Below are 25759 nucleotides of genomic sequence, written 5' to 3' on the forward strand. Positions count from 1 at the left end.
AAATATAATTTTATATTTTAATTTGAAAATTATATTTTAATATTATATTTATTTTAAAATTAAAAAAAATTAAAAAAATATTAAATTATTTATTATATTTTATATAAAAATAAAAAAATTATAATAATCAAATAAAAATTTTAAATTTAAGATAAAAATTTTAAAATGCTAAACCGAGCTTAGGAGTCGCTGGGGAAATGCAGACCGTGGCCGCACGCAGGCGAAGGAACAGAGGCACTGTTTGGGTCAAACGTTCAACTTTAAACAGGTTGAACGTTTTAAAGTTGAACGATGAAATTATTCAAACTTTTCTCTTTCTTTTCATTTTTTTTTAAATATATATATATCCACAATGCTTTATGTATTTTTTTCCACACATTATTTAGACACGTGCGTTGAGTTTCTTAACAATTGGGTTAATAATCGGTAAGCCCAATAGCTTCCCCAGAATGATGGCCCATGAACAGGAACACTGGCCCATTTTGGTTCAGGGCAAAGAAATCAGATCTCCTACCAAAGAGGTATGCCGTTACTCCATGAGAGGGCCATGTCGGGTACAAGATTTTTGGAGAGACACCTAAAATCTTAATAGAAAATGATTCACTTATAATTTGTTTATAAATACTTTATAACTCTACATAAAATAAAGAGTAATTTTATAATATTAAATAAAGAAGTATGATCAAACACATTTTGTGAGAATGTTTTCAAGAGTTTATTTGAAAATATATCAAATTTACAAAGAGTTGTTATCTCCTTGATCCTTATCTTTACGTTGGTTGTCTTCTTGATGTGGTGCAAGTGGTCGATCATAGAAAGCAAAAGCATTGGAAAGCGACACGTTAGCTAGGCCCCAATTTGGCAGTTGTTGCAATTTATAAGTGTAATGTATACATCCTGACTACTTTAGTGCTTGACTTGTCTATCTACGCATGCATACTGTACGTACGATTCTGCCGACATTGCCAAGGAACAAGTGGCATTAATTTGTATGTGGCTGATAATTAAGGTCTCGTTAGATCTACATTATTTTGTATATGTGAAGATGATCTTAAAATTTGAATATTTTGAAATAAACTAATTAAAATATAATATAAAGTGAACAACAATAAAACGTTAATTCGACATTCTTTAATACGCTAATGACTGTACTGCCTCTTTGTATATGTTGATGGACAGAAAAATTATTGGATTGTCATATTTCTAAATAACTCATATCATATTGTGTTATTTCTTGAAATAATCGTACACGAAACTAATCCTAAGTACGCTACAGCACAAGGGATGACCAAATTTATCTAAAATTTGTTCAGAAGAAATCATAGGGGTAAAAATATAATTTTTTTAAGAGACAATACAATTAAATTAAGGAAAAATAGATAATAAGATAAACATGAAAGAAAACAAGAGGCACTAATGGTTTAAATAATAATATTTTTTTTTTTTCAAAATGATTATATAAGGATTCTATAATTATGTATATTATTACTCTTAATAGAATATATCAGGATAATGAGAGGGGTGTGGCCACGTCGAATTTGCTATTTCGCAAGTCAAATCAGCTTTAATAGTGGAGATTAATATTTTAAAAAATATTAGATAATTTGACATATTTAATAGTCAACAGTGCATCTTGAAAGATCTTATATTTATTAATTATCAAAAATTCTATATACAATTATTTTTATATATTTTTTTATACACTCTACTGATATAATTAATTTATATATTAAAAATATTAATATAATTAATTATATTAATAAAGTGCATAAAAAGTATGTAAAAATGACTATACTTAATATTATTTATTAATTATTGAGAGTATTAGCTCGTAAATATGCATTTATATTTTATTTTTAGTATTTTCACAAAACATTTATTTTAATAAAATACAATGCTAAGTACTAATGATAAAAGAAACATAATGATAATTTCAAGAAGTTACAAAACAACATTAATGTCGTTTAATGTTAATTATTACTAATTAATTTTGATCTGTATAAGTTGGCAAAGTTAAATGTCATTATAAGTCTAAACTTTAGATAGACGTGAGAAAAAACTTTTATATTGGATTAGCCAAAAGTTTAAAACTTAACACTTGAATTACAGTAAATAAAGGAAGCTCTCCATTAATTTATTATTTTCATCAACTTCTCATTCTTTCTTTATCATATTGAAATAAATTATCACATTGAAATAAATTATATAAGTACTATATTGAAATAAACTACCACATTTTATTTTTTAATAAAATTGTTAATTAATATATGAAATGTATTTGTAAAATATAAAAAAATTATTTAAATATTATTAAAATATATAATATTATATTATTACTTTATATTTAAGATTGCTAGTTTAATGTAAATTTATTTAGTTAAAAATTAATTTATGGTAAAAAATAAAATTTTAAACTTGATAATAATTAAATAATTGAAAATACTCTAAAGACCCCACGATGTTGTTGCCACCGTTTTGTCGTTTAGAAGCTGACTCAAACTTTGCGGCGTAGACCTTTAAGATTTGGGGAGTCGTTGGGGAAATGCAGACCGTGGCCGCACGCAGATTAAGGAACAGAGGGGCTGTTTGGGTCAAACGTTCAACTTTTAATAGGTTGAACGTTGAAATTATTCAAACTTTTCTCTTTTCTTTTATTTAAAAAATAATAATAATAATATCTCTATGTATTTTTTCCACAAATTATTTAGACACGTGCATGGAGTTTCTTAACTATTGGGTTAATAATCGGAAAGCCCAATAACTTCCCCAGAATGATGGCCCACGAACAGGAACACTGGCCCCAACATTTTGATTCGGTTAGGTCTGAATAGTGGGAAGTATTGTGAATGGTAATAAAAAATAATAATAGAATATTAAATAGTAATAAAAAATAATAAATAATAGTAAAAAATATGTGAAAAATAATCATAAAGTAATAAATAGTAGTTGAGTATGTTAAAAATACCTGAGGTACTTTCAATACCCAAAGACAGCGTTACATTTAGATGTTGAGCTAAACTGAGATAAGTTGAGTTTTTTATAAATAGCAGTAAATTGAGATAGTCAAGTGATTTTTGTGTAAGATGAGTTTATATGTTAAGATGAGTTTAGATTTGTTTATGAAAAATTAAAAAAGGTTGTGAGTTTCACGTGTAAGAAAATTTTGAATTGAAATAAGTTTTTAATTTAAGAATTATATATTTAGATATTAGACTCATATTAAAATTAGATTGAATTGAATTGATTTCAGAATACTTCAACAACCAAACCGGGGTGTGGGCAAAGAAATCAGATCTCCTACCAAAGTGAAAGTGGTATACCGTTACTCCACAAGCTATGTAGAGTACAAGATTTTTTGAGAGACACCTAAAATCTTAATGGAAAATGATTCGCTTATTATTTCCTTACAACTACTTTATACCTACTTTATTAATCTGCATAAAATAAAGAGTAATTTTATAATATTAAATAAAGAAGTATGATCAAACATATTTTGTGAGAATGTTTTTTTTTTCTATATTTTTTCTAGAGGATCAACGTATATTATTTATAGAAATTTTGATACATTTGAATATGTTATAAGAGTTTATCTAAAAATGTCCAAATCCTTTAGATCAATTAGCAACACCTTGATTTCTTATTAAAGACACGAGGCCTGATTGACATTACTCCTAATCTCTAAAATAGGGGTTTGAAGTTTGAAACCCTCTCTCTAAATGTATCAAAAAAAAGAAAAAAGAAAAGGGTCTATCTGAAAAATATATCAAATTTACAATGAGTTGTTATCTCCTTGATCCTTATCTTCGCGTTGGTTGTCTTCTTGACGTGGTTTGTTTCCTTTTGCTTGATCTGGTTGTTGAGCTTTATCAAATTGTTGAGTTTCTGTTGATTCATCATTCATTATTAAATTTTATTTTTAAGAAAATGACACGATTGTATTGATTAATTGAAAATGAATTATAACTTCTTCTTCTTCTTATTTTAATTTTTTATTTTAATTTTTATTTTTTTAAGTGGATGGCAACTTATGCAATACTTTGAAGGGAGGAGAGGCTTATCCACATGAGATCTGACACTCGAAAAGTAGATATATTTCAGGTGATGTACTTGTCAGATCAATGCTGATCATGATTGGGAAAGCGCAATAGGCATGTGGACTTCTCTTTAATTCCTGACCTCCCTCGGAAGCTACCTTTGCCTGCAAGTGGAAGAAGCTCGATAATGATTATGACGATGGATCATATAGGGATCGATCATATCCTGTAGAAGAGATAAGAGGGGGCTAAGTAGATTTTCTCATCCTATAGGGCGGACTGCATATCAGCTGCATCATTAATTATAATTAGTTATTAAGTTTAGTAAGTCTTATCGAAGAAGCCATGGCAAGGGCTTATGATGTTTTGGATCTTCCTCTCCATGCTAACTGGGTTTTATCTTTTCAGTGGAAAGATCATTTTTCTTTTTAAAAAGAAAAAGGTGGTGCAAGTGGCCGGTCGATTACAGAAAGCAAAAGCATTGGAAGGAGACATGTTAGCTAGGCTCCAATTTGGCAGTTGTTGCAATTTATAAGTGTAATATATACATCCTGACTGCTTCAGTGCTTGATTTGTCTATCTACGCAGCATGCATACTGTACGTATGATTCTGCCGACATTACCAAGGAACAAGTACTGGCATTGTGCCTGATCTGTAGAGTAGAAGGGCCGGGCAATGGCGGATAATTAAGCAATAGACAGCTAGGAGAAATTACCAGTACGACATTTTAACAAGTGGATAGAAAAAATAATGACTTGATCGCTATTTTCCATTTTCAGTATTCTAAAAGTATGTCCGTTGTGATTATATCAGTAACTTTTAGATCTCTTTTATTTTTTATAAAGAGATCATCCTATCCATTTGGTTTCTCTCTTGACGTGACAAAATGTCCAAAACTGCAAGCTGCCTGAAAGAAGCTTCAATTCCTAGCTTGCGTCTTCAACTGACTGTCCATGAACATTGATGCAATAGTTCTCCTCGCGCGTCCCTTTGCATATATAGCTTGAATGATCACTTGAAGTGCATGCGTCGATCGCTTTAATATTCTAGTATCACAGACGTTTGCATGCAATCCGAACTGATCGACGCTAGCTGCCGCTATCATTGAACTGGATCATTATAATAATATCCGAGGGCCTGCGCAAAGCTGCAAGAGCCTGCCTGCCCTCATGATCCCAATCACCCTAATTATTCCAATCTTCTTACCCCTTTATAACCTTCTCGTATGTGTAGAGAAGCAATCAAATTGATCAAGTGATCATGAAGATCGATAGCCTAGAATCCCCTAACGACTAAGATATAATTCATCCTGTAGTGATTTGGATTCATCATATTACTAATGAAGTGTGCTTGTTCTGGTCATAAAGGAATTATATAAAAATAATCAATTCTACAAACTAAAGTAGTTTCATATAATCTATCAGATTTGCTTACAATAAAAATAAGTACTTTATAGCCTGATGAACCATATCAAAATACATCAGTTTATGAGAATACTTTTATATAATTTCTTTGTAGTTAAATTATTTCTTATTACTAATTATAGGTCGATTTCGTGTTGATCATGAATGTTATTGTAAAATTACCAATAACTTTAGAAAATCTAGTAACATTTTGAACGGAAATGTAGCCAGCTCAATCGATCCTATAGAATCGATTATATATATAATTAGCTAATTATATATATATTATATATGGGATCCATGTGACTGAACTCGAAGAGATAAGTTTTACTGAAGATTGGAAAGAATGATAAAATGGAAGAGAAAGGGGTAAATTAATAAAGTACTTGGTTCTAAAAAAACTTTAAATTTTTTTAGAAAATGTAACCCAAAAAATTTTTAGAATATCAGATGTCTTTTTTTCTTTCTTTATTTTTGGTACTAAGGGCTAATTTGAGTACTAAAGTATTTTGATAATTTATTATTTTATCATTATTTTTTACATATTTTCATTATTTTTTACTACTTTTCACTATTATTTAATATTTTATCATTACTTTTTTATTATTATTTATAGAATATCTGATATCATCTTATTATCCTAAATTGGACGGCGTAAAAGCATGTTTAATTAGTCTGAGAACTATTTTTCAATATATTTATATTCTTATCAATGGAATTTGAAAAGTTGACGAGTCCACTGAGAAATTGAGAAAATTTTTATGAGATGCTTTTCTTTCTTCTTTAGCTTTCATTATTATAATGTTTTGTTTTTTTTTTTTTTCTATTTTGTGTTTTTTTTTTTTCGAAATTAATATTGGCAATGATGATTAGATAAAAATAATTTTTAAAACTGTTTTGACCATTAAAAGATAGAAAGTCAAAGAATTTTCTAAAATCTTCAAAAACTTTTTGAATCAAACCAAGTCCTCAATTATGGTAACCATTTTTCCGTGATTTGATGTTAGTTGCATCAGCCTTATTTTCCACTTAGTTCCATTGATATCAATTGGTCAACATAAAGGACCATAGCACTGAAAAAAAGTGAATATAAGAAGAGATAGAGGATGGAGGATAAACACCCAAAATAGGACGGTGTACTGATCGCCTTTGAAGGTACTGCTTTGAGGTTTGATTCCCCGTGTAAGTTTGGCATGCAATCATAAGAAATCATCCATTTATCCTCCCCCTTTATCAACGTATTATTATCTCAAAGAGGAAATGCAAGTCCTGGGGGTTTATCTTAGAGCATTTTAATTCCCTCGTCCCCACTCCCTCTTTAGTTTTTGTATTTGTTTTTATTTTTTTGTTTAATCTACTAGCTAGTAATCCAGCCGGCCAATTATTTCCACCTGAATGCATCATCGTATCTATTGCTAGTTTTTGCAGTCGAACGTACCGCACAGTTATGAGCATGAGGAGACTGAGGATTAGATGTTGTTGTGTACGTACACGCATAGCCCGGCCTATATATGCGTCGCCCCTGTAATGGACCCCGGCCTAGTGCTAATCAACCTTCTCGATCGCTATCTTCTCCCCCATTGATGATGATTTCTAGCGATAAAAGCATCTAATCAAGTATGCTGTTAACAGTTGACAACTTGACACATGAGATCGTATCTTAAACGTGGTCTTTACTTTGCACTGCAATGCTACCTACTTACTGTTCATATCTATGGTTCACATTACGAGCTGATCACTCATTTGTGTTGAACTTTTAGGCTCATCTTCAACAAACTCTACGAAAAAAAGGACTTCCAAAATGATTTATGCAGCGTCGCCCTTTTATTTCCTGTCTCAGAGAGAATTTCTACGTTCACAAAGGAGAAGTTTAGACATCAGAGTACAACTTTACTTCTATAACAAACAAACAAATTGGAGACTCCATCACAATTAGAAAGACAAACAGGGGGAGAAGGCCGTGTGTACATGTCGACTGAAAAATCGACACGTGCACATGTAAAATGAATAACTCGATGAGTGGATACATACATTTTTCTACATAAAACTCCAAGTTATCGACAAGCCACTTTAAAGTCCGTGTCTTGACACCGTGTATTGCACGAACCTGCTTACCGCGCGACGTGTGCACATTACGTCAGCATAGCTTCTCAACCACAGTGCAGTGATATGATATCATATTCAGTCCGTCACGCTGCTCCAACTCCCACACATACGCACCCGCAATTGCCCACTTGCTCTCTCTTCCTACTCCTACATCGTGCATGTGCTTCTCCTCTCCTCTTTCTTCCACTATATATCTCCTTTCCAAACCCTTCCTTCCTACCCAATCTTATCTCTACCCTAACTCTACCTATTCCAAGCTCTATCGCCCACCGAAACTCAAGAACTTTCTGAATCTTTCAGATTGCACAGACATGAACGAAGCTACCTTGGGTGACTTTGGTTTTCCTCATCTTTGCCACCGAAGCTCCGGATTTAGCGGTCTCTTCCCTTTCCTTACGGAACAGTGGGGAGACTTGCCGTTCCATGTTAACGACTCCGAGGACATGATAGTCTACAACTCCCTCCGCGATGCCGTCAGTTTTGGGTGGTCTCCCTTAGATTTAAAGGCGACGAACGTTAAAGCGGAGCCGGAAGAGCTGTCGGAGCTGACTTCTATTACGGGAATTGTATTGGCTCGAGAAGCTGCTTCGGCCAGGAAATTGTACGCAAGTTCTTCCTTTATTGATCCGAAAAGCGAAAATCAATGCGAAATTGTGACGGAGACGGCGAAAAAACACTTTCAGAATGCTGACAGGAAAGTGATAAGAGAGAGGCATTACAGAGGAGTGAGGCGAAGGCCATGGGGGAAGTACGCGGCGGAGATACGTGACCCGGCTAAGAACGGCGCGAGAGTGTGGCTTGGCACGTACGAGACGGCCGAGGAAGCTGCGTTGGCTTATGATGTAGCGGCTTATAGGATGCGAGGCTCCAAGGCTCTGCTTAATTTTCCACACCGGATTGGCTCCGGTGAGCCCGAGCCTGTTAGAATCACTGCTAGGCGCCGGGATCCTGAGGCGGATTTGGATAGCGGTTCCCCGAAGAAGAGGAAAGGCTTGGCAGCTAAGGAAGCCGAGTTAAAATAGAGAAAGAATCGAATGTGTTCCAGCTGGGACAGAAGATGGACCCACTTCCAATTGCCGAGCAGTTATTGCTTAGTTGACTCAGGAACAGAAGCAGTCTCCATACGCAAAGAAAAAAAAAAAAAAAAAAGCAATGAAATCACTGTGAGGTCTTTTTTGGGTCATCACGTACAAAGTAAATTGAAATGTTAGTGCCAAGAGTCCGATGGCAATTACTACGTGAAAAACGATGCCACTTTTTCAGTGTAATATTCCCTCTGTTTATTGTTAAATAGAAAAATTTAATTACAATGTATTAATATATATGTTAATCTAATATAATTGATCAAAAAATAAATTTTATTAAAAATAATATTAATTTAATTTTTTAAATATAAAAAAATCATCATTACTACACAAATTAATATATAATTATATTTATATGTGGCAAAACTCTTGTTAAATTAATTGACCACAATGATGATTTTTACAAATTTTAATATCCAAGTTTTTGTAAAGAGTTGACTCCATCTAAAAAAATATATATAAAAAAAATATTATTTATTGTTGAGTTTTTTTTTATAAAAGATTTGTATAATACTTATCTATTTAAAATTTATACTTAACATTATTCAACCGCTATAGATTAAGAAAACAAAAGTGTTCATAAAACAAGTCATTGTAAAATGAAGCAAATTATGAGCCTCACAAAACAGTTACCTTTATGAAGCAAACCTTAAGAAGGATTAAAGAGAGATTTTGTTCATAATCCTGTATACATTTTATATAAATAATTGTTTGGCTTGCATTCTGTTAAAAATTCAATGGATACATGCATGCAATTGAAAAGTGAATAAACAAATTTGAAAGATTAATTAAAAAAAAATCAACTTATTTTTTATTTAAAGGGTAAATTGAATCTCGCTATATATATATGAATTTTGTTATATACAGTCAATTTTATGTATTTATTATGCACTCTACTGATTTAATTGACCGAATCAATTATTTTATATTAAAAAAATGACGCAATCAATCACATTAGTAGAATATGCAAAAGTTAAGTTTTATATATATTATGTGAATTATATGCTTAAATTAACAAAAATTTTATGTGCATTCACTTTTACGTATTCTTTTATGCACTCAAGTGATGTGATTAGTTGTGTATTAAAAAAAATTGATCCAGCCAATTATATCAGTGGAGTGCGTAAAAAGTACGCAAAAATAACTGTACATAACATTAATCTTAAATTAATATTTCTTTATAATTTAGAAGGTTAGACTTTTGATATATTGGACCAATTATTACGAATCACTTTATTATGAAATTTTAGAAGAAGTGAGATATTTGTATAAAGTTCTTTATTACGAATCACTTACAATTCTAAAACGTCCTCTCTCTCTCTCTCTCTCTCTCTCTCTCTCTCTCTCTCTCTCTCTCTCTCTCTCTCTCTCTCTCTCTCTCTCTCTAACAAAACATTAAAGAATTAATGAGCAATGTGAACGATCTTGATCTTATGAACACGTGGGTTTAAACTTTAAAGCAAGTATTTATATCATGGTAATTTATCTCCCTTTCAAAAATATTAATGTAATCGGGTGTACAATCTTTAGCGTTTTAGAGTACTTTTCGTTTAGTACCCTTTAACTGTTTAATAATTGAGGAGTCATTTTCGTAGCATGCATGCATGTCAATTAACACACTTTTATTTTTCTTCTTCAATGGAAGGCAAGAGAAGAGGATATATACCTATAGGTCGACGTTTACAAAAGAAGCATGCTTTGGATTTTTTTTATTTTTATTTTTATTTTTTAAGAAGAAGACGATACTCCAATTTTATTAAAAGCCCTCATTTTCTACGGAAGAAAACTGTAATTACAACCCGACACCTGGGGGTTACAGATACACAAAAAGACTAAACCCAGGCATTAAAAGCTAAAACACTCAAACAATAGATAACCAATACAGTACAGACCAAAATACTACCCGAAAAGAGCCAAGAAAGAAGTACCTGCAGGAAAGAGCACAAACAACAAAGGATCAATCAAATAAAGCTAATTAAGACATAACTAGTAGAACTACGTAGTTCGCAGATAAGGGAGACCAAGTCTATCCATGCAAAGAAGGCCTCGAAGCTTGCTGGGCAAGAGATCATGAGCATCAAACCATTCCGAGTTAGGACCCCCCGCTCCTTGCTTGGCAAGAAAATCAGCCACAAAATTGCCTTCTCGAAAAACATGTTTCATCGTATACTCCATACAAGAAAGATAGCCCTAAATTTCATCCCAGAAATATTCTAAATACCAAATATTACAGTTTCCTTTAATGATCCAGTTGACAAGAAGTTGAGAATCAGACTCAATCTCTATGCGACAAATTCCTAGGTGATGACAACAGTGGATCCCTTCCAACAAGCTTTTCATCTCCGCAAAATTATTGGAACCCTGGCCCAGAAACACAGAATAAGTCCCAAGTAATTTACCATCTTCATCACGAATAACTCCAGCTCCAGCCGGGCCAGGATTACCCAAACTACTTCCATCAATATTAAGCTTAACCCAACCCTGTTGAGGGCGAAACCACCTCACCACATGAACCTTTTTAGGACTATGAGGTAAAATATGAATATCCAAACGGTTTAAAATAGCCTCATCCTTCTTGGAAATCTTGGAAGATTTTAAAAACAAAGTCATAATCTTGCGAAGCCAAAGTTTAACAACATACCAAATCGATTCAACTATGTCACTCTTGGCCTCAAATCTGGCTTTGCAACGCCAATCCCATAGCTTCCAAGAGATAATAGAAGGAATAATGCCAAAAACAATTCTCAATTGGGAAGATTTACTAGCACGCCAGAATCAAAAATTGATTTGCTCTTTCCAAGTTTGAAAAGCGCCCATATGCACACCTAGATTGATGGCAGCTAAACGCGAAATTTGTCTAACAATATCACCAGAGCAAAGAACAAGATTAAGATCCTCCGTATGACCCTGAGAACAAAAATTACATCTAGAAGCCAAAGGTACCCCGACTCTTTGGATTAGTGGGGAACATTTTCGCGTTTATAAGTATGAAAAATAATATTGTTCCTTTCCCGCTTAAAGCTAGCTTTCAAATGTAAAATTAAGAATATACGATTTATGTGTCGAGAAATACTTTAGGTCCCGAATTCAGGACCCAAATTGTGTTTTGAAAGACTTTTTTTCTTTTATATTTAGTGATTAAGAAAGTATTTTTTAGTGATTTTGAGAAATTTTTTAAAAATATTTAAGAATATTAAAAAAACTAATAAAAAATATAAAAAAGAAAAAAATTATCTCGTTTGGTGGATATTCAGAGTATCCTTTCTGTGTCAAAGAAATTAATTCCCATTCAAATTTTATTTTTTTTAATCTGTAATTTGATTAATTAATATCTATGTTGATTTTCATATATAAAAGATCTACGTTGCAAGACATCATGATCAAGACTTTAATTTGGTCACTGAGATATTAGTGGGAAATTACTATTTTATGTAGTAAAGGTGAAGAAGACATCATAGTATATATATATATTAGCATACATGTGAAAGCAACAAATCTTAAACTTTGTTCACATGACTAGAATCAAAAGATCCTACGTACGTAATGCATCATGTGTTTCTAATTTATTTCCTCGTTCAAAGTTTCAGCCGGGCTCCAAGTCTCGCACTAGCTAGTTCTACTGAAGTTGACCAAAGTTTCAGCCTTTTATGCACGACCAAACTTGACTAAAATAGAATAATGTTAACTATACAATTATACACATCTTTCATATCAACCCCTAATTATTATAACAAATTCCTTTGCCTTATCATAATTTTTGACAAATATGCCGTACGTGATCTCCACGGGCAATTAGTGCTTTAATTTAGGTGTATGTACCATTCATTCATGGCTGACTTTTACCAAATACCAAACACAAATTATTTTCTAAATCACTTTATCACAAAATTTTATATTTATGTTGTCATTTTCTTGATCTCTTTTAAGTTTTTCTAATTTTCCGGTTTGGATACAAAAGTCTCCAAACTTATCTCAACTCATCTTATTTAATCATTATAATTTTTATAAATTTTTACATAAAATATAATAAATAATTTAACTTTTTCAAATCCCAAAACAATAATAATAGTAAAAAAATAATATTATAACAATATTTTATTTAATTTTCATCTCAACCTATCTCATTTCAACTCACTATCATTTAAATAATATAATGATGAGAAGTGGCAAATTAAATATATTACTTTTAGGAAAATATGATATATAATTTAACATTTTCTATTAATTATATTAAAAGATAACCACAATCAATCTCAATTTATTGATGTTTATAAGAGAGGTATTTTATGTCCCGTTTAAAACTTGGATTGAATTAAAATCAACTCAGTTCAGTCTAATTTTAAACTAAATTTAATATCCAAATACCCAACTCTTAAATCACTAAACTCATTTAAATCTAAAACCTCTTTATACATGAGACTTGCAATTATTTTCAACTCAATACCTCTTTACATGTGGAACTCACTTTCAACTTCTCATAAATATATCTAAACTTATCTTAACATCCAAACATATTTAAATTCATCTTAGGTGGGTTTTACAAAACAAACTCTACTATCTCAACTCACTATTATTTATAAAAAAATTTAACTTATCTTAACATCCAAACGGAAGCTGCCTATTCAAAATCCTAACTTCTAACTCTTTCAAATTGAAAACGAAAAAAGAAATTAACAGTTGAGGAAATATGTTACTCAGAATATCAGATCCTCAATTTCAAACAAATACTGTAATACAAGCACCGTAGAAATGGCCCAGGGCCGATGCGGTCCGGCATTTCGGCCTAAATGGATAGATGGCCCTGATTTAGCATCCTCGGCCATATTTTAGCTGGGCCGATCGAAAAGGATTCGGCTTATCCTTGGCCCAACATGTGGCTGTAAAATTAGAAATTGCTCGACTAATTTCTGTGCCCGCTAGGTTTTGTCGCAGCACACACCCACAACGGAGTTAGGTCGGTCAGATCGTCATCATCATCGTACTCTCTCTCTCACGAAAACATTTTCCGGAAACCCGAAACCATGCACTATAGAAATAGTTGTGCAAGGGGCAAACTATACCAAGCCCAGGCACATCAGGTCCAGCCTACCAAATGACCATTGCTATTTAATTACCAGAAGATAAAAAGAGATAATAGAGATAAAGAGGAGATAATGGAGATGATTAGTGTGTCAGGAAGAAAAGATAGACAATATTAAGAGAAACTGGGAAAAGGAGATGTGGTCAGACATGAAAATGGAAGGGTGGCCATGCCTAACCATAATAGGGAGACGCGCGGAAAGAATGATCAGATAAAAGGGGACTTCGACATCTAATTCGGGGCTTCTTCTTCAGCAGGTTCTTCAACCTAGCGACCTGGGTTCCAGAATAGTACTTCCTCCAGCAAATAGATCCCGAATATTCATTATATGGTGATGATGAGAAACTGTAAAATAAGTATATTATAGTAGATTTTTTCTCTCCAAACTCTACGTGAAGGTAGGCAATATGTTGAACTATATAAATATATGTGTTTCTCTTTTCATTTCTTCTATGCTTATTTTCCTTTAACCATCATGGATGTATGCATTGATACCGTACAGTCACACCGAAGCATTATCTGGAACTCCATACCACACCGATTGAGGTTAGAATCGTCACAAGCGAACCGAAAATGCCTCTTTCTTTCCTTCCAGTTTGTTATGCATTTTTTTCAGCATCAACAAGTAGTATAAGGGGAAAAAAATATGAATGAATGCATATTAAAAGATGGTAGAAACTATGGAAAAAAATTTAATGAATATTATAATTTCATTAATGCGTAGTACTGTGTATATACATACATACATATTAAAATTGTAGTATTACTACTCGTATTATAAACCGATCGTTCCGATCATAAATCAGACAAAAACGTTCGACGTACGTGTCTTAAAACCAAGCCCCTGCGTCTACATGCAACCCCTGCATGAAAGCTCCCCACCACGTGCCGCCACGTTGTTCAACGCGTGCCTCTCGAGTACCCCTACACTCCCACCATCTCTATAAACCCCACCTCCCTACCCCGCCCGTTTCTCAGCATTATCACACAATTTCCCATTAGCATACGCCACTTCTGCTCGATTCCCAATCCTCCGATCATCATCTTCATCTAATGGCTGAGCACCAACAGCAATCCCAGCGTCCGGACCTGCAACCTCGGTCCCATCAAGTCGTGAAGGCAGCCACCGCGGCCACTGCCGGAGGGTCCCTCCTTGTCCTCTCCGGCTTGATCCTAGCCGGTACGGTCATTGCCTTGACCGTGGCCACCCCACTGTTTGTGATATTCAGTCCGGTTCTCGTCCCGGCGGTCATCGCGGCGGCCCTTATTATCCTTGGGTTCTTGGCGTCCGGCGGCTTCGGTGTAGCGGCGGTGACCGTTTTGTCATGGATATACAGGTACGTTACAGGAAGGCAACCACCCGGCGCGGAACAAATCGACCAGGCACGCATGAAGCTGGCGAGTAAGGCTCGAGAGATGAAGGACAGGGCCGAGCAATTTGGACAGCAGCATGTCTCTGGTGCACAGGGTTCTTAAGCTGTAACGTACGTAGTACCATATAAGATGCATCGATCTCGTGATGATCTCTCCCTCCTCCTCCTCCTCCTCCTCCAACTCCAAGTGATGGAAGCTGCTGCACGTACTAGAAGGTTTCATTGGTTGTCGTTAATTTCTCGTACTTATAATTCTGTAGCTTTTTGAGTGTGATGGAAGCTGCTGCATGTACTAGAAGGTTTCATTGGTTGTCGTTAATTTCTCGTACTTATAATTCTGTAGCTTTTTGAGTACTTTTATGCATGGCGTCTGTATCACTGTCGATGTAATAAGTTAAAACACTTATGAAGTGAACTTGAATTCCCATAATTTGTCATTTTCCTACGTAATTGAGGCGCTGGATTAATGGGGCTCTGATTATTATCAACATTAATTTTATTAGCTGATAAATTATTATTTTAGCTTTTAGGAAATTTAGTTATTTTGTCTTGATCACGATAATAATAAAGAAAATCTTAAAAAGAAATTTAGTTCATAATTCTATTTTATAATAAAAGTAATTATGAACTGAAAATGATACGATTTATACATTGATAGGGAGTAAACATTTTTTGTATTGGAAAGTGAATAATATGACTCAAACAGCCATAAATACAACATTTAGCTCTGAATACTTTTTTGCGATTTCTCTCCTATGAAGACACTAAAAATATTCTGTGGGATGGGAATTCTTCAATAATTACAAAAGTATTGCTACGCCGGCTAAGACCTAAAGGTCACGAACTTGCGTACATAATTTTTATTTTCCTATTAAGTTCAATCATACAAGGTACATATTTCTTTTCTAATCGGATACAAGCTGGAATGCTTGGATAAAAAAGGGTAGAAAATGAAAATGAAGAAGGTGCTGCAAATGCCAATAATAATACATCGATCAGTGATGAATCCTTTGCTGATTGAAATATAATCCATCTCTTTAGGGTTTAGGACGGGATTCCTGGCTTTGACATTTTCTCAAGGGTAACATTACAATTGTCCATGGTGCGCGCATCAAGGAGACCGTGATTCCATAGCTTGATCATGAATAATCTCCAACACCTGCCAACCGGCCACCCATGAACATATTATATTATTAGTACTTCAGACAAAATAGAACTTAGGTTGAAATCTTACCAATCAAATAAGGAATTAACATGCAAAATATCATATGTATTTTAGGTCGCGTGCCATATTTTCAAAGGATGACTTGGAAGGAATGGCCATAACTACTATTTGGAATCACATGAAAATGGCTTACCAGATCAAGGCAGGGTTCCGGACCAGGTCAGGTCCATGCAGTCTCGAAAAGGCCTCACATGCCCAAGGAATATGACCATCTGCTAGCACCCTGACATTATCATATGAAATATTTCAAACCAAAAGCTTCAAAAGAATAAAACCAATGCCGAAGACCATTTTGGGCAGTTCAGAGAGGCATGGCACTGAATGGTTGTCTTCTGGCAATGGACATCAAATGAGAGTCCCTAGCAAAGCAATAAAAATAAGAAAGTCACAACGAGGAGAGAAGATTACCGTTGCTTCCTCACAAAAGAGTTCCACATGTGCATCATCAACTTCTCATCCTTGGTCACATCAACAAAATCATCAAGCATCTGCAACATTCTAGATTGTATCAATGCTATCTCATATTCTGAATCACCAACGAGGACAGAAAATTGCGAGTAAAACATGGGCAGAGATTCTAGTTGAATTGAACGAGCTTTTACCCATACTACCCAACCCAAAGCCCAAATATTGTCAGCAAACTGACCATTGACTCAAGAAAGACTGGACCAAGACTTTGTTTTATCATTCAAACTTTATCAATGGAGACCAAAAAGGAAGAACCGCCATTAAGAAGCAAAGATGTGCACACACGTACACATGCATTTAACGAGCCAACAATATGCAATTTACCACAATCATAAACAATTAACTTCCGGAAACGAGACCATGCATCTGCATGTCCAATTTTCCAGTTGGTTAGCGTGCAATGTGCTGAAACTTCTGAATTGCTATGAAATACATTCCATATGTAAGCAACAAATATTGGAGTACGGAGGCTTTAAATAACTCTGTAAAATATTTTGAATTTCATGTTAGTTGTTTCTCACATTGTTTTGTTTCTTCAATTTCAACTCACTGATTTTGTGCACGAAGCCCTATAATCAGACCAATCAACCATTGAACCCACAACAGGAAAGTTTCAGGAGTTTCCCTTGTTTTGGTTTTAAAACATAGAGAATGTACATCATTTCCACTTTTATCCCGTAAGGGATCCTAATTTTGATCCTTAAAATTGATACTTCTTGAGGTTACCTGAAAAAGTCTCTTCAACAGAAACTCTTCTCAAACCAAAGAAACAATTGCAAGGAAACAACACCAAAAAAATATTGTTAACCAGAAAATCATTAAGCATACTCTCCGATCTTCAAAATCTGCAACATCGTCATCAACTTCATCCTCACTATCCCTATCTGCTAATACTTGCTCCGGTGCCATCAGCTTCAAGGACAAGATAATAACTAGTTTCAGATATTTTGAGTAATAAGTATCGAAAACAAAAGATGATGTTGCTGAAAAGAAAGTTAGATATCCCTAAACGATATGAAGTTGTCACCTGAGCTCTATGCGAGTGAAAGAACTGTCGCTTCCGCAGCAGGGCACAGCTGAAAAGATTAGGAAAAGTAAATGTAATAGTCTGGATTTGCTGTGCAATGTCATCTTTTATGGTACATAAAATGATGAAATTTCTAGTTTATAAATTCCGGACAAACCAAATCTTTATGTGCTGTCAATAATATATGTCTGGTTTGATCATCTGATAATGTCCCAAAATAGAATACAAGCTTGGTTAGATATGAGCCAAATACCACTTGGTACTGGATGTCGCCAAACTTTGAAGATAAAGATCCTGTTTGAGGCTATGAGCCAATGCAAGGCATTTGACTAAACATCTTAACTAGGGAGATTCCAAGGTTGCGAAACTAGGCAAGTTAATGGCCTTGCAGCAAGGAATGGCCACGCAAATGCCATAGGAATAAAGTTCATTTACCTCAGTATAATCTTCTCGTATTTTTGCAAATAATTTAAGCAGGTAAATGAAATAAGAGAGATTGAAATGGATTTTGGTAGATGAAGACATTGCATTTCAGACATTTATAGTTGCTTAAAGAGAGAACATGAAAGGCAATATCTTTACTCTAACGTTAATGTATCAAACTTCATATAGTTGTTCACCCAACTACTAACAACTTTTCAGACCAGTGGCTTGCCAATTTGAAATGGTAATTTCCAATGCACTGTAGAGCTTGGTAGGGGTGAGAGAGAGGACTAGCAGACATACTTTCTGGGATCAGAACGTTCAATAGATAACTTTCTTGTCTTTGCAAATTGTAGCATGGTAGGGGGCACAAGATTGTTCCCAAGTATTGATTGAACACAATCAGGATCAACATGCGATTGGGGTACGGCATTTGAAATCCCTGCAACAATAAAGCCAGAGAAAACATATTTTAAACATTCTTCAGCACCAAGAATGGCATTCTGCAAATCAACCGCACCTGAAAAACGAGCCTTATCACCTTGGCTAGAATAAGCATCTGAAAAGAAAAAAGATTGTCCATGAATAAAATCCTAAAATCCATAGGAGTGGATGAAGGGTAGATAGTTTCCTAACAAATAATCCACTCGGAGAATCCTACTCAGTATTACCCATAAAAAATAAAATAAAAAAACTTCTCAGTATCAGCAGATATCTAAATTACAGCATAATGCATTATTAAATCTACCGGAAATATCCCATGGGCTTGTTTAAAAACATGATATCTAAGAAAACCTGCAACAATAGGTTCATGCAAACTTTTTCATATATATCCAGGCTCAACAATTGTTACACAAAGCTAGATAAATTGCAACAATTCAGTCCTAGTTTGAGATGGCCTTTTGCAACAACACTTAGTAGAGCAACTGAGGTCGTTTCACAAGATTCCAATAAACTCCAGAAGGTCATTTCACCAAAATGCAATGTGCAACTGAAATCTGGAGATTACAACATGTTGCAGAACATATTCGCCAACAGGTAGAGAAAACGCCACAGTTTAATCCCATATGATGTGTTAGCTGTGTTTAGAAGCTCATGCAAAATAACGAATTAGAAGATCAGTTGAGAGTCTTGAGACTGCTGATACGTGATAAAAATGAAAGGACACATACCATCCGCCTTGTCTAGAAGCTCACAGACTTCTGATGGCAAATCTGTTTCCAAGGCGAGTGGATGTACATGCTTTGCACTTTGAACTGGGTTCTTTGGTCTTCTGCGTCTTAGTGGCTTTGAGCTGCATAGAGAAATGAGACCCCACACTTATCCTAAGAAATTGATGAATGTAGTTGTAAATGGCACAAAGCCAAAGAAATTATTAGCTCACGCTACAGAAAAAAAGAAGACATTACATACCAAAAGAAGAATGTCTGTTGCTTAGGATCAACACCATCGGCAACAACCTGAAGAGAACAAACTTGGAAATAAATTCCAAACACTAATGCAAAAGACAAAAACAAATTGTTGTACACAACACAATGCATGCGTATTCTTAACCCAATAATGCTAGACACTAAATGAGTAACAAGGTACAATAGCTGATCATTAAGTAATTTTTCACGGTTAAGTTAATTGTCACCTCAGATCTCCACGTATCAGTTTTCACAGACACATTTACAGCTTGATACTCTTCAGTCACCTATAATATATCCATGCTTCAGTAGTTATGCTTCACCAAAGCTTAATCACCAGAATGACAAGATTTCTGAAAATTACCAACCCAAAACTCAAAGTTGAAGAGATCATGTGATGAAGACAAGTGAAATCTGAGACCCTACAAAAGAAGGTTCAAGATTTATGAGCATCAACACGACAAATCATACATACTATCTGTTCATTTTCATATGAAATGAACTACAAAGATATCAGAAAACAATTCAGAAAAAAGCTTCACCTTAAAGCTAGCACATTTTACCAAGCAGAATGGGCAGGAAAAGTCTTCTGTTACTGCAAGTTAGAGAATTAACCAAATTATGGCTCCTACACCACAACCATGCATTAAAAGAAGAGAGTGGAAAAAGAGCATACATCATCAAAATTATTAGGAAGGATTAAAATAGCAGGAAAAAAAGTACAAATAGAAATTTCCAAGAGCCAGTCAGCCATCATTAATCATAAGCATCAATATCCATTATATCTGAAAGTACATGGAAATAAAAAGTAAGATTATATAAACCTTTTATATATATATGTAAGTAGAGTAAGATTGTATGAACATATCTTCTTTTTTTTTTTTTTCTTTTTTTTTTTTCTTTTTTTTCTTTTTTTTTTTTTTTTAATGATAGGGGAACCACCCCAAGGCAGAGCCCTTAGGACTCACCCATGGAATCTAAACCCCTAAGGAGACTAGCATAGCAACCCACCGCCATGGCCTCCCACTTAAATCATAGTTTGATCCCAAGGGGAATTGAACCTGTGACACGGAGCTCATGCGCACAAGTTCACCCTTACCACTAGGGCTACCCACAAGTATGAACATATCTTGGACAAGGTGGACCATGTATGAAGTTGACAGTAACCAAGGGATATCATAAACTTCATAGACGGTAACCAAGGGATATCATAAACTTCAGAGGTGCTTTTCAAGCACCAAGGGTCCAAGAGTGCTTAGATCAACCCTTTAATATTTTCTTTCTTTCCTTTAGCTTTACCATAAACTTTTGAACCAACTCACACCCAAGACTTTATTTTTTTGAGAAATACACCCAAGACTTTATTAAGAGGTAAATTATGAATTTAGTTACTTATTTTTGCATGTGATTTTTTTTTTTATTTTTGTATGTTCATGTGGGCTTCAAGATCGTTATAAAAGTTTATTAGGGCTACAATTAAGGTGTAACAAGGCCCAATCCATGTTCTAATACAAATAATCAAAAGAATCCAAGAAAAACTAGGAACCCTTGTTAACAAGGGTTCCTCTTGACTAATCAGACCAGCCGGCACTAATTTTCAGCGACAACAAACATTACAAAATTAATATAAATCAACCAAAAGGAAACGAAAAGAAAGAGAAATTCATATCACCTTCTGTCCTTTGCAACTTATTGTCGTAGTATCGGTAATTAAAAATGACATTTCCTGCCCTTAGCCTGGATAGCAAAAGCAGCCAGATTTTTTAATATTTGTCCTTGAGTGAAAACAAAGATATACAAATCCAATGTTGAAGTGGAACGCAATAGACAATAAGCATGCTAAATGCACATACTCTAATCTTCCAAATAAACAGAAATACACATTTTTTCATGATCAAATTACATTTTTTAATATTATTGACCTAGTTATGGATTCGATTGACTTGAGGCTAGTTTGTGATAATCTACACTAGCATGTGACAAAATTCTTGAATCAAAGTTTGTTTAAATTGATAGAAAACCAGTGCATATAAAAGACTTCTAATAAAAAAAGCCACAACAAAATATGTGCAGTATATGAGTTCTAGGAGAATACTAGTCAGTAGATTTAACAGTGACAACTCTTAAAAGCAAACTATGATGATTTAAAAAATGCAATTCTAACAGCATCTCTGAAGCACAAGAAAACGGAGATATATAAACATGTGTGATTAACTACAATGCAGGTGGGGTTCATCAAGATTGACAGTCCCTCGTCCTTTCTCACATGAAATAGTGCTTTTCTCCTTCTTTTTTTTTTTTTTTTTTTTTTTTTTTTTTTTTTTTTTTTTTTTTTTTTAGGTAAAAGAAGTTTTATTGATCCATGTAAATAGGCAAAACCCGAGTACATGAGAAATATACGAGGAAAATCCTAATTTTTTTTTTTATGTCGCTTTTATCCCAATTTTTAACCATTGAATAGTTAAAGATACTCTAATATGAACTACTGATTAAAAAACAGATCCTCTAGTATGAACTTATAAAAAATGATCTTTATGAGACAATTAAAAAGTTCAAATATAAATTAAATGACCCTTTTCTTTTGGGAAAAAAAAAAAAAACATAATTTTTGGCTCATACATACAACAATATTCACCATTCAATTAAAGATACAAATTGATGTGTTAAAAAATTCATCAAATAAGGAGATTTCCACCTTTATGGTCGGTAGATAATTGTATTATATGAATATACAGATCATCCCATTATTGTTTGTGAAAACAAATAGGACTATTAATCTTGATAGCACGATACTTCCAGTGTACCTGGGCTATGCCTATCTTTACATCAATAAAATATCTTATTACTTATCAAAAAAAATCTTGATAGCACAATGCACATAGTATATTATCTATACCACATGTGGCTGCATTTGTACTACTGTGTGGCTGTGTTTATGAATGTAATTACATGTATATATGACAGAGAGTAAAAATTACCGGATAATATGAGACAGTGATGAAGAAGGAGCGTCACTACATAAGTACGAATTATAAGGAGATTTCTCCAGGGCCCCTGTCTCTTCTGCAGAAATAGTTACTTGCACTTGCTGCGATGTACTCTGAGGAAACCCAAAAAAATCAAACATTATTGATGACATTGACCTAGAAGAGTAATGTGAAAAGGATAAATATAATAATAAAATAAAAGGACATTAAAACAAAAAATAAAGGATACCCATTTTCTCCAATTAAAAAAGGAACATGGAAGGTAGAAAATACCAGAGTTTCAGGATTATAGGGAAGTTGAATTGAGATACATTTGTCCTCATTCAAACAACTAAACTGAGGAAAAGTGAAAATAAACTTGTTAGAAGATGAAAAAATCCTAAAGTATGTCTAAGCAGCTATTTGCATGTCTCAGCAAGAAACAAGAAGAAACAATTAGTTAGTAGGCATCTATAATTCATACCTTCAAGAAGCAAGAATGCATATTCACAGTAGAGATTATCTCAGCCCTTTGGCCTAAACTAAAGTTTGGAGAATTTTCCCATGACATATAAAGTGATTCGAATGGTATCTTGCCCCATAAGCAGTATCCTCCAACAGTTGCTGTCAAGTTAAAAACAAACGAAACCAGCAAAAATCTTATTTTGAGAAAAAAATTGACAATGTTTTGCACTATATGCATCATGGGGTGGAAATACATTTAACAACAAATTTGGAGACTAAAATGTTAACTACGTATTGTACTTCCTACCCAATGTAATAATATTATATCTAAGATTTTCTCATTATTCACCAGATTGTTCTACCTCACAAAAATTTTCCTCGCAACTTTTGGGCAATCTACAGTTACCATCTAGAGTTTTCTCCCTAAAATTATCACCATCAAAGCATAATTTGAGAGATCACTATTTACTTTATAATTAGGAAGTTAAAAAATGGTGTTAAAACAGAACCACATAGAAACCTTCAACACATTTAACATAAGTAGAGTAGATATAACGAACGGGAAAAAAAAAAAAAAAAAACCTTTCCTTTTTTTGTAATTGATTAAACAACAGAGCCAAACACTCATAAACTGTTAAGCACTTGAACTATTAAGCTAAAACATGAAGCCAAGTGTTTATATACAATAAATTTATGCAACTAAAGAATATCTTACACAGAAAAGAAGTTATATCCAAAGATCCCTTGGTTATATTGATTCCAAGCAAAGGATTTTGGGCCCCAACTGCAAGAAACAGATATTGCAGCGAGTCAGACTTAAATCCATCTTACAACATTCAGTGACAAGAAAGTAACTATTATTGCATACCCCAGCTGACAAGCAAGATAGCAAGTGAGCCAGATTTAGCCTCCATTGCTAGCTTATTAATCTCAGGAAGAATAATATTTGCTGCTTGAATTTGAGTACCCCTCTCAACTCCGGTTGGATTGGTCAAGATGCACACTCGACTAAAGCGGTACACAGCTGAATACTATTTTTTTACGTGGGGGGAGGGATATAAACAGCAGATTATTGTCAACAAATACTAGCGAAGTAAGGATAATTTCAATTAGACATAAATTGATTAATTAACTTCGCTAAGAAAGAATATGCATTCTTACCTCAGCATCTGCAACATCAGAAACTAGTCTCGCCAAAAAAATGAACAAAGGAAATAGATTTTGAGTTTGTAAACTTTCATTCACAGTCCCGGGTACGGAAATTTTCATTTGTATTCTACATGATCAGCCAACAGGAACCAAGTAAGAGCCTCGAATTGTTAGCTCTAGTGCCCTTATTCAACTGATTACTCCAGGGTCATGAAAAGTAATGAAATTCAACTAACCATGAGAAGAAAAAGATTCAAGTATTCTTAAAAAGAATAGATCGGTGCTATCGTTTGTACTCATCATATACTTGATGGAAGGATTAAATGTTACAACAAAAGGAGCACAAACAACAATCTTAGTCAAATCAAAAGCATGAGCAAACCTGGTTCAGGATGTTTATCTAAATTGTGACAGGAGGTATTTCTTTCTCTTAAATACTAGAAAACCTTCAAAGTAGTGGCATTTGGATGATAGTAAATTTCAAATACAAAGAGATGTAAATCATTTTGCCCAAAAAGAGAAGTATCGAACTTCTTTATATCACAGACACTAATCCAAGGCTCAGTTTAACTTCTTCATTTTTTTAATTTTTAATTTTTTATTTTATTGGAAGTTTAACTTCTTCATTAGGACGTCCACATGACGGCGTTACTTAAGAACCAAGATCCAACAGCTACTCAATGGAAGCTTAAAAACATTTGCGGGAAAAAACAACAACAATAGCAGAAAATGCACAACTGAGAGAAAATGTAGCATATGAGCACCAATGTAAAACGAAATTTGGACTGGAAGACCATATACCTCTTTTTATGCATTGCCTCTATCTTGTAGCGCAAACATCTCTGAAGAAAAGAAGGCTACACAAGCAAAAAAAAAAAACAGGTGTTCCAGTTAGAAACGCAGAGATGGAATTGGAGACAAAAGCAACAAAAACAAAAACAAATTGTAGGGCGACTACGTTTCTGATGGCACGGCGCTGAAGAATGTTGTAGAGCTCTACGGGCTTGCAGTAAATAGAGAGGCTCTCTTCGGCGGCGCTTTCCTCCTCCGCCGACATACGCACACGGGAATCTTGGCGGCACATATTCTACGATTAGCTTCTGCAATTTGCAAACGGTAATTGAGGATTTACAGCTGAAAAATCCAAAAAATTAGAAGCAAAAAAGAAAACGAAAAGGAAGAAGGAGCACTAGTGGACGAAAATCACAAGGGATGATGATTCATTGTTAGATAACGGGTCACAGTCACAGAGCGCTTAGAAAGCAACCAGTACTGGAGGGGTTACGATTTGGAAAAGTCGGGTTGGCCGTTCATCAAGTAATCAGCTGAATTTGGGAAACGAAGTAGTACCTAGGAGGCTAGGATCAGTTGTTCGGTCCTCCACGTGTCGGGTGCATTTTAAGTTTTTAACTTTAATTTTCCTTTGTCATTAATAGGACTATAGGACTGACGATCTTTTGAAAAAATTTTAAACAACGATAAATGTTAGATAGGGAAATGCTTGTGCTCCGATGGGTTGGATACAATTTTTTTTTTTTTTTAATT

The 25759-nt window shown here is 34.1% G+C and overlaps 2 protein-coding genes and 1 pseudogene across 4 annotated transcripts; 2 read left to right on the plus strand and 1 right to left on the minus strand.

The window, feature by feature from the left end:
- The first annotated feature begins 7622 nt into the window (after positions 1-7622).
- Positions 7623-8866, plus strand: LOC122318351 (annotated as a pseudogene).
- A 5806-nt stretch (positions 8867-14672) lies between these two features.
- On the plus strand, positions 14673-15512 carry LOC122318352 (oleosin 1-like). The gene has a single exon (XM_043135628.1). The coding sequence runs from the start codon at positions 14763-14765 to the stop codon at positions 15183-15185; it is 423 nt and encodes a 140-aa protein (XP_042991562.1). The 5' UTR covers positions 14673-14762; the 3' UTR covers positions 15186-15512.
- A 290-nt stretch (positions 15513-15802) lies between these two features.
- Positions 15803-25583, minus strand: LOC122318350 (polycomb group protein EMBRYONIC FLOWER 2-like). 3 transcript variants are annotated; one of them, XM_043135626.1, is made up of 22 exons: positions 25422-25583; positions 25173-25314; positions 25016-25071; positions 24227-24341; positions 23934-24096; positions 23781-23849; positions 23085-23224; positions 22895-22957; positions 22613-22734; positions 21307-21371; positions 20177-20229; positions 20003-20056; positions 19862-19921; positions 19639-19685; positions 19398-19519; positions 18767-18784; positions 18529-18667; positions 17803-17851; positions 17604-17687; positions 16716-16795; positions 16441-16530; positions 15803-16241 (listed from the first exon to the last, which is right to left on the minus strand). In XM_043135626.1, exons 2-22 carry the CDS (start codon positions 25296-25298, stop codon positions 16127-16129), a joined length of 1830 nt encoding a protein of 609 aa, XP_042991560.1. In that variant the 5' UTR covers positions 25299-25314; positions 25422-25583; the 3' UTR covers positions 15803-16126. The 3 variants fall into 3 exon arrangements, with proteins under 3 accessions (XP_042991560.1, XP_042991559.1, XP_042991561.1); XM_043135625.1 differs by having other exon boundaries at positions 18746-18784; XM_043135627.1 differs by lacking the exon at positions 18767-18784.
- Between the last annotated feature and the right edge of the window lie 176 nt (positions 25584-25759).

Source organism: Carya illinoinensis, chromosome 8 (assembly GCF_018687715.1).
Source record: "Carya illinoinensis cultivar Pawnee chromosome 8, C.illinoinensisPawnee_v1, whole genome shotgun sequence".
Classification (NCBI taxonomy): domain Eukaryota; kingdom Viridiplantae; phylum Streptophyta; class Magnoliopsida; order Fagales; family Juglandaceae; genus Carya; species Carya illinoinensis.